At 48.0% G+C, this 16752-nt stretch overlaps 7 protein-coding genes and 1 non-coding gene across 8 annotated transcripts; 3 read left to right on the top strand and 5 right to left on the bottom strand.

Annotated features, from left to right (window-relative positions):
- The first annotated feature begins 15 nt into the window (after positions 1-15).
- On the top strand, positions 16-1834 carry usgS (transmembrane protein UsgS). The gene is made up of 5 exons (XM_040785366.1): positions 16-165; positions 391-497; positions 545-717; positions 767-1157; positions 1207-1834. The coding sequence occupies exons 1-5, from the start codon at positions 108-110 to the stop codon at positions 1567-1569; spliced, it is 1092 nt and encodes a 363-aa protein (XP_040641123.1). The 5' UTR covers positions 16-107; the 3' UTR covers positions 1570-1834.
- A 4678-nt stretch (positions 1835-6512) lies between these two features.
- On the bottom strand, positions 6513-8509 carry EURHEDRAFT_409661 (acetamidase/formamidase family protein). The gene is made up of 5 exons (XM_040781149.1): positions 7994-8509; positions 7926-7944; positions 7580-7868; positions 7245-7524; positions 6513-7191 (listed from the first exon to the last, which is right to left on the bottom strand). Exons 1-5 carry the CDS (start codon positions 8066-8068, stop codon positions 6613-6615), a joined length of 1242 nt encoding a protein of 413 aa, XP_040641122.1. The 5' UTR covers positions 8069-8509; the 3' UTR covers positions 6513-6612.
- Positions 8489-8605, bottom strand: EURHEDRAFT_t41. Its single transcript has one exon. It is a non-coding gene; the product is annotated as a tRNA-Leu (tRNA).
- Positions 8606-8748: 143 nt separating this feature from the next.
- EURHEDRAFT_375268 (DIM1 family thioredoxin-like protein) lies at positions 8749-9345 on the top strand (the record flags this gene model as incomplete). The annotated part of the gene is made up of 4 exons (XM_040778725.1): positions 8749-8997; positions 9061-9088; positions 9138-9180; positions 9234-9345. 4 exons carry the CDS (start codon positions 8749-8751, stop codon positions 9343-9345), a joined length of 432 nt encoding a protein of 143 aa, XP_040641121.1.
- Positions 9346-9615: 270 nt separating this feature from the next.
- EURHEDRAFT_494807 (NAD(P)/FAD-dependent oxidoreductase) lies at positions 9616-11105 on the bottom strand (the record flags this gene model as incomplete). The annotated part of the gene is made up of 2 exons (XM_040785666.1): positions 10819-11105; positions 9616-10769 (listed from the first exon to the last, which is right to left on the bottom strand). Exons 1-2 carry the CDS (start codon positions 11015-11017, stop codon positions 9616-9618), a joined length of 1353 nt encoding a protein of 450 aa, XP_040641120.1. The 5' UTR covers positions 11018-11105.
- Positions 11106-11510: 405 nt separating this feature from the next.
- On the top strand, positions 11511-13713 carry EURHEDRAFT_409659 (putative MFS transporter). The gene is made up of 7 exons (XM_040781148.1): positions 11511-11725; positions 11769-11854; positions 11909-12271; positions 12321-12476; positions 12521-12990; positions 13053-13311; positions 13381-13713. Exons 1-7 carry the CDS (start codon positions 11668-11670, stop codon positions 13612-13614), a joined length of 1626 nt encoding a protein of 541 aa, XP_040641119.1. The 5' UTR covers positions 11511-11667; the 3' UTR covers positions 13615-13713.
- Positions 13572-15371, bottom strand: EURHEDRAFT_409658 (peptidyl-prolyl cis-trans isomerase D). Its single transcript, XM_040781147.1, has 5 exons — positions 15247-15371; positions 15092-15159; positions 15020-15029; positions 14877-14963; positions 13572-14823 (listed from the first exon to the last, which is right to left on the bottom strand). Exons 1-5 carry the CDS (start codon positions 15257-15259, stop codon positions 13883-13885), a joined length of 1119 nt encoding a protein of 372 aa, XP_040641118.1. The 5' UTR covers positions 15260-15371; the 3' UTR covers positions 13572-13882.
- Positions 15372-15524: 153 nt separating this feature from the next.
- On the bottom strand, positions 15525-16671 carry EURHEDRAFT_409655 (D-aminoacyl-tRNA deacylase). The gene is made up of 6 exons (XM_040781146.1): positions 16580-16671; positions 16439-16508; positions 16210-16388; positions 16104-16146; positions 15864-16057; positions 15525-15755 (listed from the first exon to the last, which is right to left on the bottom strand). Exons 2-6 carry the CDS (start codon positions 16443-16445, stop codon positions 15564-15566), a joined length of 615 nt encoding a protein of 204 aa, XP_040641117.1. The 5' UTR covers positions 16446-16508; positions 16580-16671; the 3' UTR covers positions 15525-15563.
- Positions 16672-16752: the final 81 nt, after the last annotated feature.

Here is a 16752-nt window from a genome sequence, read left to right as displayed (position 1 = left end):
CTGCCTTGCTTGGTGCTTATATATCTGTTTTCACCATTACCTCTTTACAACTCTTTCAAAGATTAAAAAGGCATTATCGAGAGGTTTTGTCTGATACGGAGGATATTATGGCGAACTTTGAGCCCAACGCCATTATTCGCGGCGCTCAGCTGACGGTTGTGGGAAGTGAGTGCCCGACATCGTCCCCTTCACTTCGGACTATCCGGACACGACCATAAGATTGGATACGTCTGCATACTACTAGGCAATTGGAGTAGGAGGCTCGTTCAGGGCATGGCCCTTGGCTGGACTCTATTCAAGCTTCGGGAAAGTCCCGGATCTACGCGTCTGCGGGGCCTTAACTATCACCATCGGACATCATCAGAATATAATCGCTAACCTCCGGGACAGCCGTCAGGGCACTTCGAAATGCTGAACTCTTCAAATATGAACACTTCCGGCAAGCAGCTCTTGCAATTGCCGTGGGTGTGATTATTCATGTCATCATTCAGATTCCGGTATGCGCATGCCCATAGTACCAAAGTCTTGGCCTAATCACTCCTAGATTATCGGCCTAAAATTCATTATCTGGATTGCATCCATCTTTGTCGATATGCAGGAAGTGACTTGGGATGATACAGTTTTGAACGGTATCAATTACCTGAACAAATCTGTCCTCCAGGTTCCCTTCTTGCTCATGACCCTTATGCGATATGTCACTCCGACGTTGGATGAGATGTATGTCTCGTGCTTGCTCCGTTATCTACTTAAGATACTAACAAGCCAGATTCATGGAATCCATAAGATGGGTTGACCAAACCTACGTCCAGAAGCACAAGGCCGAAGACCCTAGTACTCTTCGCGCCATGTACTATCCAAATCTGGCCCAATACTCCAAAGGAGGCTCTGCAAGCTCCAAACCAATTGGAAAGTCCGTCATGCTGTTTGTTCAGAGATACGGCCGCAAGGTTGCTATGCTTTTTGGTATATACCTCCTCTCGCTTCTCCCAGTCGTCGGCCGATTCGTCATGCCCGCTGCTAGTTTCTACACGTTCAAGCAGAATGTGGGGACTACCCCTGCGGCTGTTATCTTTGGTACGGGACTCGTGCTTCCGAAGAGATTCATCGTTACTTTTTTGCATACCTACTTTGCCTCTCGCAGCTTGATGCGCGAACTTGTAAGTATCAGCTGCATCAAAGCCTCTGGACTCTATCTGACAATAACAGCTTGAACCCTACTTCTGCCGTGTTCCCTTTAATCCTGAACAAAAGCGCCGCTGGTTCAAGGATCGTCAAGGTGTACTCTTCGGTTTTGCCTTTGCCTTCACCGTCGTCATTAAGACCCCCTTCATCGGCGTGCTCATGTACGGTGTCGCAGAGGCATCTACCGCGTATCTCATTACGAAGATCACAGACCCACCTCCGACTCCTGACGAGGGCCCAGAATTTGCTGAGACGCAAGTGCGGTGGAAGAACAAGCATGACTTCCTGCATTTGCCATTGGAGAACATTGATAAGCTCAATTTGCCGCGCGATCATAAGGTAGGGGACATTGGGTCTCCTGGCACACCGGGAAAGAAGTTCTCTTGAGGTTCTGGCTTAGAGTGCCGAATAGCGTTTACATGCATGAAAGGAACTTGAGTCTGGTATTTTCAGGGTGAGGACGAACCGAGCCAACGTGGTTTATTTGCATGTTTTCGGTTTTGCATGAACATTCAAACAATTACATTTCAGTTGTATTCACGGTAAAGAGAAAGGCGCTAAAAGTATAAATGTACAAAACTGTCAACAAACGACATATTCGAACATCGTGTCTCAAATAATATCATCCCGTGGCTCGTAACATCTGTTTTGGAACCCGAACTGCTGCTTAGCCAGTGCCATTCCTTATAGTTTGCCACGAGCTTGCGGGGAAGTAACAACAACCGTTTATTCTAAGGTCAGTCTAGATGGCCATGTCAGTAAGCCCTACCAGTATATACCGGGCGAACCACAGAAGATTACACATCGTAATGTCATAGTCACCAAGAACGCTTCAATGGTTAGGAGCTTCCGGGTATCGATTAAGTTGCTTAATTGCTGCGCTGGTAGAATCCATCTATGTAACAAACATTGCATGTCAAAGAGGGCTGTGTTGGTCTTCGGGTCTGTGCAAAGTATGACCGTGCAAGGCGTTAACTAATGCACATTGCCTGTGGTAGTCTTCACATTTGAAATGTATGTTCGCCAAGACAGCCCTTTTTTACCCTAGCAATAACACAACTGATGTGCAATGTGGCAGTCTGCCCCGTGTCGAAACACATGTGTTTTCACGCGGTCAACAACGCCAGCAATTTATCCAACTAAATCACTAAGACTCGATAGCAAATGTTAACGTAGACCAGACGCAGATATGGTGACGTAGACCATGTCTGGTACACTCTCGTGGTCCTGGTATTGTCTGGGATTCCGCGGTAGTGTCTGGTTGTACTTCAATCCTCTTGTTGGCGAGAAGGCATTGCACAAAAGAGCGATATACCTCTGTGGGAGATTGTGTGGGATGAAAAGTGAAATTGAGGAAATGGATTTGCACTTTAGAGTCGATTATGCCTTTAGATATCCGCCTGAAGATAGCCGACCAAGAAGCAAACACAGTTAACGCAGTGTTGGCTTCAGTTTCGTGGACCTGGAAGGCTTACTGTCTCAATGGTGAGAATTAAAGGGAACTAAACCTTTCAACTGCTCGTAACCTTCGACGGAATCGGAAGAAACGGCAGACCTCAACATTTGCGTTGATGTGCTTGTCCGCAGTTTGATCATAGCGGCAAATGGTTGCACACTACAGAGCCAAATACCTTTCTGGCTCAGTTATTGCACCATGGCCTCTTTGTGTTCTGTGTTCGCCACAACGGATATGGAAGGGGACTTGCGCGGCCAGATAGTCAGTTCGGATGCATCATGTCCCCTGGAATGGCTCTGCAAATTGTCTAGCCTTTGGCCTGGATACAAGCCTTCGGGTTGCTGGTTCCTAATATATGATGGGACCAGGCTGCGATCAGGTGCTCGTTAATCATTCCTGTTCGGCCTGTCCCATTGTGGATATGTCGAACGTGTCGTGTCGCCTTAGTAGACAAGGATGCTAGGAATCTATTGCCCATTACTTAGCCAGGAACGGCATGTTCGCAATCTCGCTATTTTCAAGACCGTGCTGTATGTCTCACGCATTTTTGTGGAATATATTGGGCAGATAATTGAAAAGGATTTTTTGCTTGCAACAGCAACGTCCCCGTACATAGTCTGTACGTTGTCCGAGTCTCCTGCAAGCAATTGAGAGGTACTTTAGCGGCTAGCTTCGATGTTAGAACAGTATGAGCACTAGTAGCCCCGGCTTGCTGCGGTTTGCTAGGAGGGGATCGTTTTGCCTCGAGAATTACCAGTTTGTTCATATTGTTTTGCCTGAGATTTGAGATTCGGTGTTTGTCATAAGAGCTTTTGCCTTCGTTCTAGTACAGGTGCCCATCTCGCGCGTAGGTCGATATTGTGAGGACTTGCTGCAATGAATGCTTCGAAATAAATGGTTATTTCTCCCCGTCCGCTCAATGTTAAGTAGGCGGGCTAAGAAATGCTTTCTTGAATAGCATTTCGATTCGTATCATGCAACGGTGCGCAACTCCGCGAGCTTTTTAAGGTCTATTATATTCCGTTGGGAATATAATGAAATTATTTGGACAGTAAAATAGTGGCAATCTGCTATGAGGTGGTGTGCCTGTGTGACCCAACTGAGCGGCACCATGTCTGTGGGCTCGAATCCATCGTCCCTATTTGATGTAATAGGCATAGAAGCTAAAAGATCGACGGCAGACAGCGGTGTGCATCTCAAGTAGAAAGCTGTTGGTTAAAAGCAAGATTGTCAGTCGTATGTCAGCTGCGTTCGATATATGTATCTCGGAATGCTAGGAACTGACCGTAACGTCAATCTTTGCTTCATATGTAAATAGTAAGTCATTATTGCCGGCCCTGTGTGGTAGACGCGAATCTCCGCTACCTCAATTCGTCATACACGGCATATCTCTAGGGGTTCATTAAATTCTTTGGATCCCGAGTATCTTTGGTATCCGCCACAGAAGCCCCCAGCTGAGTCTTCTTTGTCGAGCAAAAATCGGTTTCCGTTATCTGGTTGAAAGCGATTAGACTCCAGTGCCTGTACACTGTTTAGTACATAGCCAAGTGCTTTCTTTCGACATTGTGAACAAATGACCCGGAATTTCCGAACGAGCAGGATGGCTTCCATTTAGGGTCCATGATTCGATATTCCGTGGTAAACGGCCGAAGCTTTTGTTGATCTTAAGAATTTCAGCAACCGTAGCATCTTTTAGACTGCTTTCAGTATCGTAGAAGAGTCCCGTTGTTCGCTCCCTGATTGTGGCCTCTAAGAACGTCGGTATCATGCTGAAGCTTGTTCTCATCGATCTGAAGACCTCTTAGCAGATTCGAGAAAACATATGGATGGTTTCTTGAGATACTCACGGCGTTTTGATATAAAGCCAGTTTATAACGGTCTGCAGTAAGAGCTTTGAGATTGCGGCAGAGTAATGTTCTTTATCATGCTACCAAACTTTTTGAGCTCATCCACATTTTTTGTGGTTCGCCCTGCCCCCCCCCTTCCAAGTTCAATCCGTGATACCATATTATCTTGATGCTTATGGAGCATAATAGCATTTCCCAAGGGCATTTCACCTCTACATATGACAAACTGCTGCAAAACCCTTGAGGGGGTATGAGCACGCAGGCTCAAGATATCGCTGGAACTTTATGAATGAATTCCAGTGTTTGGAGTAGTATAGGTATTTATAGCCTGTTTTGTTGCCCCAGCTGTCGGTTAGCAGCTCGCACTTGTGATGCGCCGGTAGGTTGCAAATTTATAGCACACGCGAAGCAGTCGGGATGGTTTCATCTTTTCCTCCGTGTTTTCGGGTGTGCAGATACCAGGTAAGAATGCTTTCCTATGGAGCAAACCTGTCGATTTGCACTCAGGATTGCAGAAGTAATGTTGTTCCTACCTGGGAGCGAAGCAACCCACCTCATGTCGAAGCGGCTCTTTCTCTCGTATGTCTCCTATATTTTACACGTGATGCTCACGTTCAGATTTGCTAGCATCTTTCGAATTCTGCAAGTATAACTGCACAAAATTGCTTGGTTTATCTGCATTATCGGTTATTGAGAGTGGAATCCCCATTTAATAGTTGCAGTTGTCTCCGGAAAATCCTGTGGGGATTTGTTTCAGTGCACATAGGCTGTCTGAATTAGTTGCTCTTTATTGAAGGTTTTCCAACCCCAGATGCCTAATCCAGCGTGTCTGGGGTGTTTTATTTCTCCTTGACGTTGATGGTGAAACGCGGAACCCATATCCAGGATTTAGTTGAGAAGTGCGAGTTATTAGGCACAAAAGTTCCGTGTACAATCGTGTTCTCTCGCAGCTGGGCATTATCAAAGCAACAGTGCACCAAGAGGCCAGGCTGCTTCAGTCCAAGAATGTTCGTCCAGAGCTCAATCTTTTTTGACATAATTCCAGTAATCGTATAAATTGTTCGATCTCACATTGTCAGCACTGGAGACTGTAATCATATCGAATCGGGTTCAGGCTAAACCGCCGAGACCATGGATAGTTGAGCCTGGCCATCGGTGATCCGAAGCCGTAATTTGAGCAAGGTTTCCCCCATGTTTTCTGGTCCAGGTAACGATAACACGGTTATAGTAGGCCAGAAACAACCAAGAACCAGTTAAATGGTGAGGATCGATGAAGGGATATTATCTGGGAACTTCTTCTTTCACATTCGATGGGTGGAACAATTCGCCGAAAGTACCGGGTCGAAATCCAATATAGGACGAGCTCGTTTGAGCATAAGTTATTGGTCCATCGTAAGAATGATGGACGAGAGATTGTACTTTAAAGTTGGTCTCTACTTCTTGTGCAATCGAGCTCATCCAAAGCTCCCTGGCAGTGGAGAAAGTCGGAGGTCGCATGTGCTATGTGGACAGCGTTCCAAGGAAGCCCTGCTGGGAGTCCCTGGGTTGTGTCATTCTTGAATCTCGCTATAGTTCCCGTTTTTCAGTTCGCTGACTATTAAGCCAATCGTGGTCTAACCATTCCTGGCATTAGAAAATCTGAACTTGACAGGGCGTTATAGTTCTCAAAATTGCTGGATATCAATTTAGAGTCTTGGGTCAAGAATTTACTCACTCGCTCGTGAAAATTGCGCTGGTAGCTACCGGCATAAGTAAAGCTCATGTTCAGTTTCAGCGCCTGGTCCTATCTCAGAACCGAGCCTTATCCTTCTCAACGAAGTGACCAGGAAGTCCTTTTTTGGCCCTCTCTGAGAAGACCTTGGGTCTCTTGTACAAAGTTCATCTAGTCTCTGTTGAAATCGTTCTTGGGCGCTGTGTATGCATATAATTTTGAGGTTTCGGAGGGAGGGTTGCAAAAGAGAATATCTTACGGATAATGACTAGTCAGTCATGTGCACTTATTGACCTAGTAGTGAATACAAATAGACAAAGGTGTGGCCGTAGCTCAATATTCACTGACACAACAAGATCATTTAACAAGTCAAAGATTTTGCATTGCGCATTGAAACAAACCGACTAACCAAAAAGTCAACTACTAGCAAATGCACAATTCCCCATATCCCTCTTAACAACTTCCGCCTCAGGCCGAATATCAAAATCAAAAATATCCATCGGTATTCCCATTGTAGTACACGCATTCGGAATATCCACAACACCAGCAATATGCCCCTGCACCGGCGCACAACTAAGCAACAAATACACCTGATAATCACTATATCCATACCTCCGTAGGTACTCAATCACCCTAATACAAGTCTGCCGATACGCAACAGTGCTATCAAGGAAATACTGTTTTCCTTGCTCATCTACCGAGAAGCCCTCGAAAGTGAGATACCGCGAGGGTCCGAATTGTGGCTCCACGGGACCTGGGAGGTATATGGGAGATTTCATGGCCATTTTGGCCATACCGTCTTTGAGGACTGTGAATTTCAGGGTAATTTCGCCGGCCATTTCGATCGCGCCGCAGAAGGAAACTTCGCCGTCGCCTTGGGAGAAGTGGAGGTCGCCAACGGAGAATTTGGCGCCAGGGACATGGACGGGGAGGTAGATCTTGGAACCGCGGGAGAGGTTTTTGATATCGGCGTTGCCGCCGTTCTCGGGACGGCCCTGTTTTGTCAGCATTGTTTAGATAGATATGCGATGGTGTGGGATAGATGTACAGGAATCGTGCGAGCTCCTTCTCGTGCCACCTTTTCTTTGAGGGTTTCTTGAGCAGTAGAACCGGTATGTGCACCTCTTGGTTCTGGTGGGTGGGCGACAACTCGATCCACGGTGGTATTGGCTGCAATCAGTTCGCCCTCGCGGCGATTCCATTCTGCGAGGATTTCTGTAGTGGGTGCGGTGCCCAGGACACCAGGATGGATGAGACCCGGAAAGCGCACATGGGGAATGTGACGGGAAGAGCAAAATATTCCTTCGAAATCCCAAACTGCTTTTGCCCTGCATAGATTCACCTGTCAGTACATATCTAGACAGCTTATGCACGCAAACATACGGCTTAGGGTATATCTCGTCAAGGAATCCTCCCCCGTTGTACCGATCAAGAACACCCCCAAAACCCCATGGTGCGTCCCGCAGCGCCTGTACATCCTGGATTTCGACTAGCAACACGTCACCAGGCTCTGCAGTCTCGATATCAAATGGCCCAGAGAGGTAGTGGATCTGAGTTAGATCCACGTTCTTGAGATCATCGGCAGAATCATTGTTCTTGATCTGGCCTCCGGTCCAGTCCATGCATTCGATTAGGACAACTTCGCTGTTCGCGACGGTGGCAACGGAGGGGACTGTACGAGTGACGGTCAGCCAGGTTTATTCTGAGGAAATGGCGATTAGCAGCATACTGTCAGGGTGCCATCTATTCTGTAGTTCAGTTAGCACGTATCTCCCATAGTCCCGCCTATTGACGTACGTGAAGACCCGGTTGCTCCCATGCCGGTTTCTCACGGTCAATCTTGAGAGCAGTACGAATCCTTCCGGTGCCCATCGTGTCTTTTGTGTGGAGACTAATTGACTGGGGGTGACGCTTTTCGTCTATATAGCAACGTCTTATCTCGGCTTTCCATGGTTATCATGATGGGCAAACCCCGCTGCGGAGAAACGATCCGATGTCTTATCAGACCATGATCACAGGGGTGAAGGGCGTCTTGATGTTTGTGTTATGTACTCCGCAATAGATATAGTGCATAATCATCAAATCCCGAATTCTGATAGCTTGGGTTTGCATGTGGAACTATCATCTTGTACGGAGTTCATGTAGGGTTGAGTTATGGAATTTGCTGACCACCACTGCCTCAGGAGCTAACGGAGAACCTGACAAGACAATGAAATGGTTGTTTTTATTTCACTAGAAACTGGCAAAAAAAATAAAAAATGAAAAGCAAAAGGTAAAAGAACAAAAGTAAATTGACAAGGGTGGGATTCGAACCCACGCCCCTTGCGAGACACGGAAGCTTACCCGAAGGAGAGCTTAAGAGATCCAGTAACCTGAACCGTGCGCCTTAGACCACTCGGCCACCTTGCCATTGATAAGTATTTTTATGAGTTATGCAGTAAATAAGGAAATTTATTAATTTTTTAGTTTATCATGTGCAAAATTCATATCATCCAAGTCAGCCGCCACCATCTTCAATCAACCCAGCGCACTGTGAAGGAAAATACTCCAACATGGGTTCCGTGATTCTGCCTCACTTGCACTCAGCATGGCACGTCGACCAGTCCATTCTCAGCGAAGATGACCGTCTAGTCATCATCCGTTTTGGCAAGGACGGCCATCCGGACTGTTTGCGCCAGGACGATGTGCTCGCCAAAATCGCGGAGAAAGTGAAGAATTTTGCCGTGGTTTACCTATGTGATATTGACGAGGTGCCGGATTTCAATTCTATGTATGAGCTTTACGATCCGATGACAATAATGGTATGTGTCTTCTCTGGGTATGCGCAAAGGGTATGCTTAGTTGCTGACAAGTGCTTTTTGCAGTTCTTCTTTAGGAATAAACATATGATGTGTACGTCTCAGTCCTTGGTTATCGTCGATTCGCAGCTAACTTCTTCAAGGTGATTTCGGAACTGGTAATAATAACAAGCTGAACTGGTTACTGTGAGTCTTTGGCCCTTCGCTGCGTGGTTGTGACCCATGCTAATATCTTTCAGAGAGGATAAACAGGAGTTGATCGATATCATCGAAACAATCTACCGCGGTGCGAAGAAGGGTCGGGGTCTGGTCGTTAGCCCCAAGGATTACTCCACGAGATACCGTTACTAGGTGGAATTCAGGTTCGGCCTTGCGCCTGTAACGTTTACGATATTATCTCAATCAGAAACATCACCTCACGAAAGATCCACGATACGGAGTTTTTCGCCCGTCAACCCTTCCTGAAGATAACACGATACTAGTGGTGCCGGTGGTGTTGGTGGACAGAAGGCATAACAGTGAAGGTAATCCGATTTTTCAAAATGGAGTACACTTTCCTATACTGCGATTGTCAGGATATATGATGGGACTAGGTACCATAGCACTGCGGCAATGATATCATTATAGTCGACTTTTCGCGCTTTCAACAATTTTTGTCCACTCATTTTCACCCACTTCCTGAAAGTCCATAACCTTAAAAGGCCCCCCATACCGATTCTGAGTAGATCTCCAGTCCCGATGGACAGCTATCTCCGGTCGCCACCGCACAATGCGTTTCAACTCCTCCTGCAGACTCCCCTCCAATGCATCTGCAATAAATCCCCCAATCGTAGGTATCTGCATCGCCCCATTCCCCGACCCCCCAACAGCCAGCAACAAAGACGAATGCTCCGGATGCCTATCAATCAAGAACGCCCGATCCACCGTATCAGCATCCCAGCAAATCCTCGCAAAAGCCAATGGCCTACCCGCCAGGTGCGGCATCGTATCACTTAGAAAATCCCTAGCTCGCGCCTCAGCCTCAAGCGGGATCTGGTGCTTCGCAAATGGAATACTGCGTGTTTCACCGGAGTGCTGTGGATCAGGTACAAAGTTGCAGTAGCCGGGGTGCTCATCACAGATCTTAAGCTCGTGCTTGTCTTCATCAGGTTCCATGAAGAAGCCTTTGGCGATGTTGAAGAGCACGGGGAGGTTGCGGTATCGTTGCGCTTCTTCGGGGATCATGCGGATGTGGCATAGTGTCCATGCTGTTGGACGTAGTTGGTTCTTGAAGTCTAGGAGACGGTCGCTGCTTGCACCGGCAGCAAGAATGGTATGTTCGGCACGATGGACAATCCCATCTTCTGTTTTGGCTCCGATAACATCTCCGTTTTCGTAGACTAGCGAGATTACATTTCCCTGTGGTGAGCCAGTCACAAAGTTGACGCCCAACCGCCTCGCTTCAGTAAAAGCAGAGACCATAGCCTTCCGGGCATGGATCCATCCCGCACCGGTCTTATTGAACCAGCCTTTCCACCCCGGGAAGTTTCCTGTTAATATACCCGGGGGCATAGTCTTTCGGAAGTCCTCTGCCGTTTCCAACTTCACCAGATGCTCGGACTTGGTCGGGTCGATCTCGTCTTCTTGGATGTGTTTAATCAATTCGGGTGTATGGCCAGACACAATAGCGCCTGTCTCGTGGAAGTAGGGCTGGAAGATGGGATCTGTTTTCCACCCGTTTAATGCTGCTCTGGTACACGTTGCGAATGCCACGCTGATTGGGTCGGAGTTGGGGTCTAGCTTCGTTAGCTGCCTGTATGTAACTTGTATTCTGGGAATGTAAACCCTTCAATTCACGATGCTCCATGATCTTGTTAATATCATTCCCGGCCGCAATGGGTGACGGCACGGGATGAGGATCCAAGACAATGACATTTTTATATCCCCGACGGGCGAGATGCAGAGCTGTTGAGCAGCCCCAGGTTCCTGCGCCGACGATGATAATGGATGAGGAGTGGTTGAGCTGTGGTGCCATAATGGTCATATAGCTTTAGAGCTAGGAAGTTGTAGTTGTTTAGGTCTGATAGAGAAATGGGAAATCAGCGGTATGAGGAACCAGCGAGCTTTATCAGATGACGCCGGAAATAACAACTGTAAATACAGCAAAAACAAGAAATAATTCCGGTGCATATCTATTGTCCGATTAACGTTGCTTTTATCCGATAGGGCATGTCGCAGATCGCATCGGATGGACCTTCCTGTGCGTTTCTCCGCATTTTGTAGACTCAGATTTACTGTTTTGGGAATTGTCAAGGCAGCTTCTCTCCGCAGTGTCGGGGGCTGCGGTTGCAATTATCAGAGTCTATTCGAGTTTCCTGCTCGACTCTTGTCCAATCACTTGTGGAAAAACCGCATGTTGTTCGTTTGCCTTCCGCACTTATCACGCCCGCAGTGGTATACTAGATCTCCACCGTTCTTCTCCACCACTGATTATCTTCTATCTCGGTTGATATCTATTGTTATGGGAGGCTGGAATAGGCGGAGCATGGCCTCGAGCCCCTCATAGTGTCTTTATCATCCGAGGTTGCTATCTTGCCCGGGGTATGCCGACGTTGGTACTTATATATAACCCATTCTCGTCCTCAGGATGCGGGTTGTTTCCATATATACCCTCTAGGGCTGTGAACGCTCATTATGGCTCTCTCAGACGATATCATGACAGATGTGCCAGGCACCGTATATCTGGTGGATGGTACGTCATATACCTCCTCTTGAAATCTATACTGACAGAAAAGCATCCGGAAACCTCAGCGATGCAGCCCGTTCCGGACACGATATCCTCCTAGTCCCTCAGCCTACGCCTTCACAAGCTGATCCACTGGTGCGCAGCTGCCTTAAACCATAAATAACCAGTCCATTAACCCTAAAACCATAGAGCTGGCCCAAATACAAAAAATACTGGTCCCTCTTCTTAATCTCCGCCTACGCCTGCATAATGTCCTTCGGCGAGAATAACTGGGGCGCAGCATGGACAACCATCTCCGAAGAAACCGGCGTCACACTGAATAACATGAATGGCGGCTCAGCACTGAACTATCTCCTCCTAGGCTTCGTGAATATCATCTGGATCCCGTCGGCCATGAAGTTCGGACGGAAGATTGTTTATATTCTGAGTTTGGTGTTTATTTTGGCTGGGGGCGTTTGGGGTGGGTTTTTTGAGGGCACGGCGCAATATTATCTTATGATGGTTGTGACGGGGATTGGGACGGCAGCGTATCAGGCGCTGATTCAGTTGACGGTCAGTTCCATCTTCCATTAGATAGAGGGCTGTGCTAACTATGGAAAAGATTTTTGATATGTTCTTCTCGCACGAGCGTGGTCGGATGTTGGCGGTTTATATCTTTTTTCAGCAATTAGGGTCTATTCTGGGGTTGATTTTGGGGGGATATATTGCGGATGGGATTGGGTGGAGATGGAGTCAGCCGATTGTCGCGATTGCTGCTGTACGTATCTATCACCTATTCTAGGGAGTGTGCTAACTGTCTAGGCCATATTGATCTTCCTATTCATCTTCACGTTCGACGACACTATGTTCCCACGGTATCGATTCAGAAACCAGGCATCTACAGAACCGTCCAAGCTCGCCGAAACAACCCAACCTTCAACAACTAACAATGAGAAAGATCAAGGCTCAAAAAACCAAACAGACCTAACAATAACAACCAGTCACAGCCCCGGCGAAATCTCCATGCCCCCACGAACATACACCCAAAAGCTCGCACCAATTCACTACTACAAAGACGACCAAACAACTTGGCTTCAGTACTTCCGACGCCCATTCTACCTCTTCCTATTCCCGAATATCGTCCTCGCGGGTATCCAATTCGCCTTCGGCTGCACCGCGGGGATTGTATCGTTCAACACCATCTCAGAAATCATGACAGAACCACCATATAACTGGAGCGCCGGTTCCGCCGGCCTCTTATTCCTTGCTGCCCTCGTTGGAAATTTCATCGGGTAACTCTCCTCCCCTTCCCCTTCCCTTCTCTCAAACCCAATATATCTAATATGTACCGCAGAATGGCAATCGGAACCCTCTCCGACACCTTAGTCCTAACTCTAACCCGGCGTAACAACGGCTACAAAGAGCCCGAGATGCGTCTCTACGCATACATCTTCTCGTTGCTCCTCGCGGCCGTCGGGTACTTTACATACGGCTGGGCTGCGACGGCGGGGAGTCATTGGATGGCTGTTGCTGTGGGGTTGTGCTGTATGATTGCGCAGCAGGTTTCGGCAACGAGTATTGCGACGGCGTATGCGATGGAGTGTTTTGATCAGGTGCGTTTCACCACATACCCAAGAAGTATGGAGTAGTCCGGTCTGCTAACGAAGTTTGGTGGTGGGTAGATATCTGGTGAATTGGTGATTGTGCTTGCGATATGCTCGTCCGTTATCAACTTTGCGATATCATTCTCCGTGCAGAATTTCATCGATGCGACGAGTTATGGGTGGACATTTACGTTTTATGGGATTTGGGTGGTTTTGTCGATGGCTATGGGGGCTCCGATGATTCTTTGGGGGAAGAGTTGGAGACGCAGGTGTAAGGGGAGGTATGAGGCGTTTTTGGCGGAGACGATGTAGTTTTTTCTGTTTCTTTTGCTATTCTCTGTTATGATGTTTGATGTCTGCGTTGGATATGTATCTGTGGTCACAATAGTATGATATGAGACCCTACTGGACGAGATATTGAATGAGAATGAAATTACGCCTGCTATGCTACCAAATGCTAAATACAAATGGTCGAGGCACCCTGCTGTAGAATGGATTCCTTCCTCCCCAGGTGATTGATCTTTTCTTTATAAAATAGATCATGGATATCATGAATCATACACGTTAATACACTTCCACCTCACGAGAAGAACTTCCTAGCAGCAGCCTTCTCCTTAGCCTCCCGGTCCTTGATCGCCTTCTTGACCTTGGATACCTCGTTGACGATGGCGGCATCCGAAGGAGCCAGCTTGGAAGCTTCCTGGAGGTCATTGAGCGCATTCTCTTCCTCCCTGAGACCCGAAAAGGCGACAGCACGACGGTAGTAAGCCTTGGCCTTGTCCGCGTCCTTGGAACCAGCGGGACCAGAAACCTCAAGAGCATATGTAGCCCAGGCCTTGCCGTCCTGGAACTGACCAATCTTGTTGGCGAGGAGGGCGGAGTTGGAGTGGAGGGTGAAACGGAGCGCCTTGAGCTGGCCGTCGAGCTCCTTGGGGTCATTCTCATCCGGCTCGGGGAACTCATTCAGATAGCGCAGACCCTTCTGGTACTTCTCGAGACCCAGCAAGTGGTCACCGCCCTTGAATGCGGTGTTACCAAAGTTCTTGAGCTCCGACGCGATCTTGTAGCACACTGGCGCGCTGAGTGCCTCGCCCTGGTGGTCGTCAGGGAAGTCCTCGTACGGGTCACCGGTGGCATCGGGGACCTGCTTGGTTGCGTCGTCGTACTCCTGGCCGGTGAGTTCACCACAGTCGACAATCGTCACGTCCAAGGTGGGCTTGTCGGCCTGGGTGTTCATGTTCTCGATCTTGCGGACGACGCTCTTTCCGTTGAGCACCTCACCAAAGACCACGTGCTTGCCATCGAGGTGGGGAGTGGGGACAGTAGTGATGAAGAACTGGCTCCCATTCGTGCCGGGGCCCGAGTTGGCCATGGAGAGGAGGAAGGGCCGGTCATGCTGGAGGTCGAAGTTCTCGTCAGGGAATTTCTCGCCGTAGATCGACTCGCCGCCGGTTCCGTTGAAAGCAGTGAAGTCACCACCCTGGATCATAAATTGCTTGATGACACGGTGGAAGATCGAACCTGCGCTGTGTCAGAGATGTCTCGAATTGGGAGGGGTCGTCTACGCGACGTACCCTTGAAGCTCAATGGCTTGCCCTGCTGGCCCACGCCCTTCTCACCAGTGCAAAGAGCACGGAAGTTATCAGCGGTTTTAGGAACGACTGAATTGTCAGTTGCGCATTTTATTAGAGAGGTGTGGGATTGGGACGCTTCGTACCATCGTTGAACTGCGCGAGAAGAAGTTAGTGCCACAACCACGGCCAGAGCTAAGCAAACAAGAGAAACTCACCAATTCAAGAGCAATGCGGCCCATAGGCTGCTTGCCAATCTTGATATCGAAGTAAACGCGAGAACGAGCTGAAGCGCGCGCTGTCAGTTGAATTTTCTTTTATTTGCTTCAAACCGGAGCACCCCGCAGTTTAGAGGGGAAGAAGAGAGACGTACGCGACTCGACCATGGTTGCTAGAAGAGACGTGCTGATTAAGGAAAATGAAGGAATTGAATGGTTGAATCACAGAGAATGAAGAGTAGAAGTCGATGGGAGGTGGAAGGGTGAGTACGGAGTAGAGATAGGAAGAAGGAAGAAGAGAATTGGTGGGGAGAAAACCCATACAAAGGCTGGGCTGGCATTCAGGAAGCTTCCATGCACTGCACTGTGAATGTTCTGCCACAACTGGTGAGTTAAGTAAATTCCTTGTACATAATTACATTCATATCTATTTTGGATGTCTGTTTTACTATGCTATTATACTGTGGTGATGTTATTCTAGTAGCGTCGCGGGGAGCTTGAATTCATAGCTCTTCTGGCCCTCGGTTTGCCCTCCCTTATCACTGTCGCCCTCTGATTTCGATTTCTCAGATTGCTCTGACTTCTCTGGCTTCTTCTCGGACTGCTTATTCCCGTTCGGTGCCTTCTCTTTCTTCGGGAGTTTCGTATTAACCTCAATCGTCACCTGCATACCATCTCATGGTCAGCACCCAGTACTCATCCAACAGAATTGGCAACGCAGAAAGAAAGTAAGCTATACCGCCTCTTCGTCACTGCGGTAATCTAAACCCACCGGTCCGTCGTTTTTCAACTCAACATCCATCATTGCCTGGAAGACACCGTTCTTAACCCTTTCCGGTTTGTAGGCTTCGCGTAACCGTTGGTAGAAGTAGTCGTAGAGTCTGCGCGCAGTTTCGACGTCGGCGGCTTCGTGGAAATCAGGTTGTTTGCCTTTGTTTAATTGTGCATGGAGGGTGAATTGCGAAACTGGTTCATCAGATCTCATCCAACTGACATTGGTGATGTGCCATACCGCAGAGTATCTCGCCTTCAATATCCTGGACATTCTTTTTCCACTACTCCAACGCTTCGTCAGTCCCAGCTGTACCAGTCAAGCTGTAGTAGGACTTGTCACCCACCTGCTTATCATTATTGTCCGGCCATAACCGGCATCGCATGATCCTCGAGATGAGACTGTCTGCTTCCTTCTCATCGTCGCCTTTCCCGACTCCAGCTAGAACTAAGAGACCCCGACCAATCGAAGATACCAGCTGATTATCAACTGTCACGGATGCAGACTTGACTCGTTGGATGACCGCTGGGACCGGGGATTAGACCGGATTGCTTGTCGCGGGGAAGCTGGCGTACCTTTCATATTGGTCTTTCTCTTTATCACGCAGCAGGACTAAAGTGTTTTGTGCTAATATTAGGGGTAACACTTTCAGACAAAAAGGTCAGTACTGTATGCCTTGGACTAAAACGACGGCTGCGGATGGGATGTATGCCTACCTCAATCTGTAACGGACAATATATAACAGCGCAGGAGCCACCAGCACAGTTTACAAAAATAAATCAATATAGATCAATAAACCATTGCAGAGTATAGAAAGATGATAGTGTCCATTCCGCAGTGGACTTCCATACTACTGTCTCGTGCCTCAGTCTTGGCGCACCGGTCTTGG

The sequence above is a fragment of the Aspergillus ruber genome (assembly GCF_000600275.1).
Source record: "Aspergillus ruber CBS 135680 unplaced genomic scaffold scaffold00005, whole genome shotgun sequence".
Classification (NCBI taxonomy): domain Eukaryota; kingdom Fungi; phylum Ascomycota; class Eurotiomycetes; order Eurotiales; family Aspergillaceae; genus Aspergillus; species Aspergillus ruber.
This window is presented reverse-complemented; position numbering and strand designations above follow the sequence as displayed.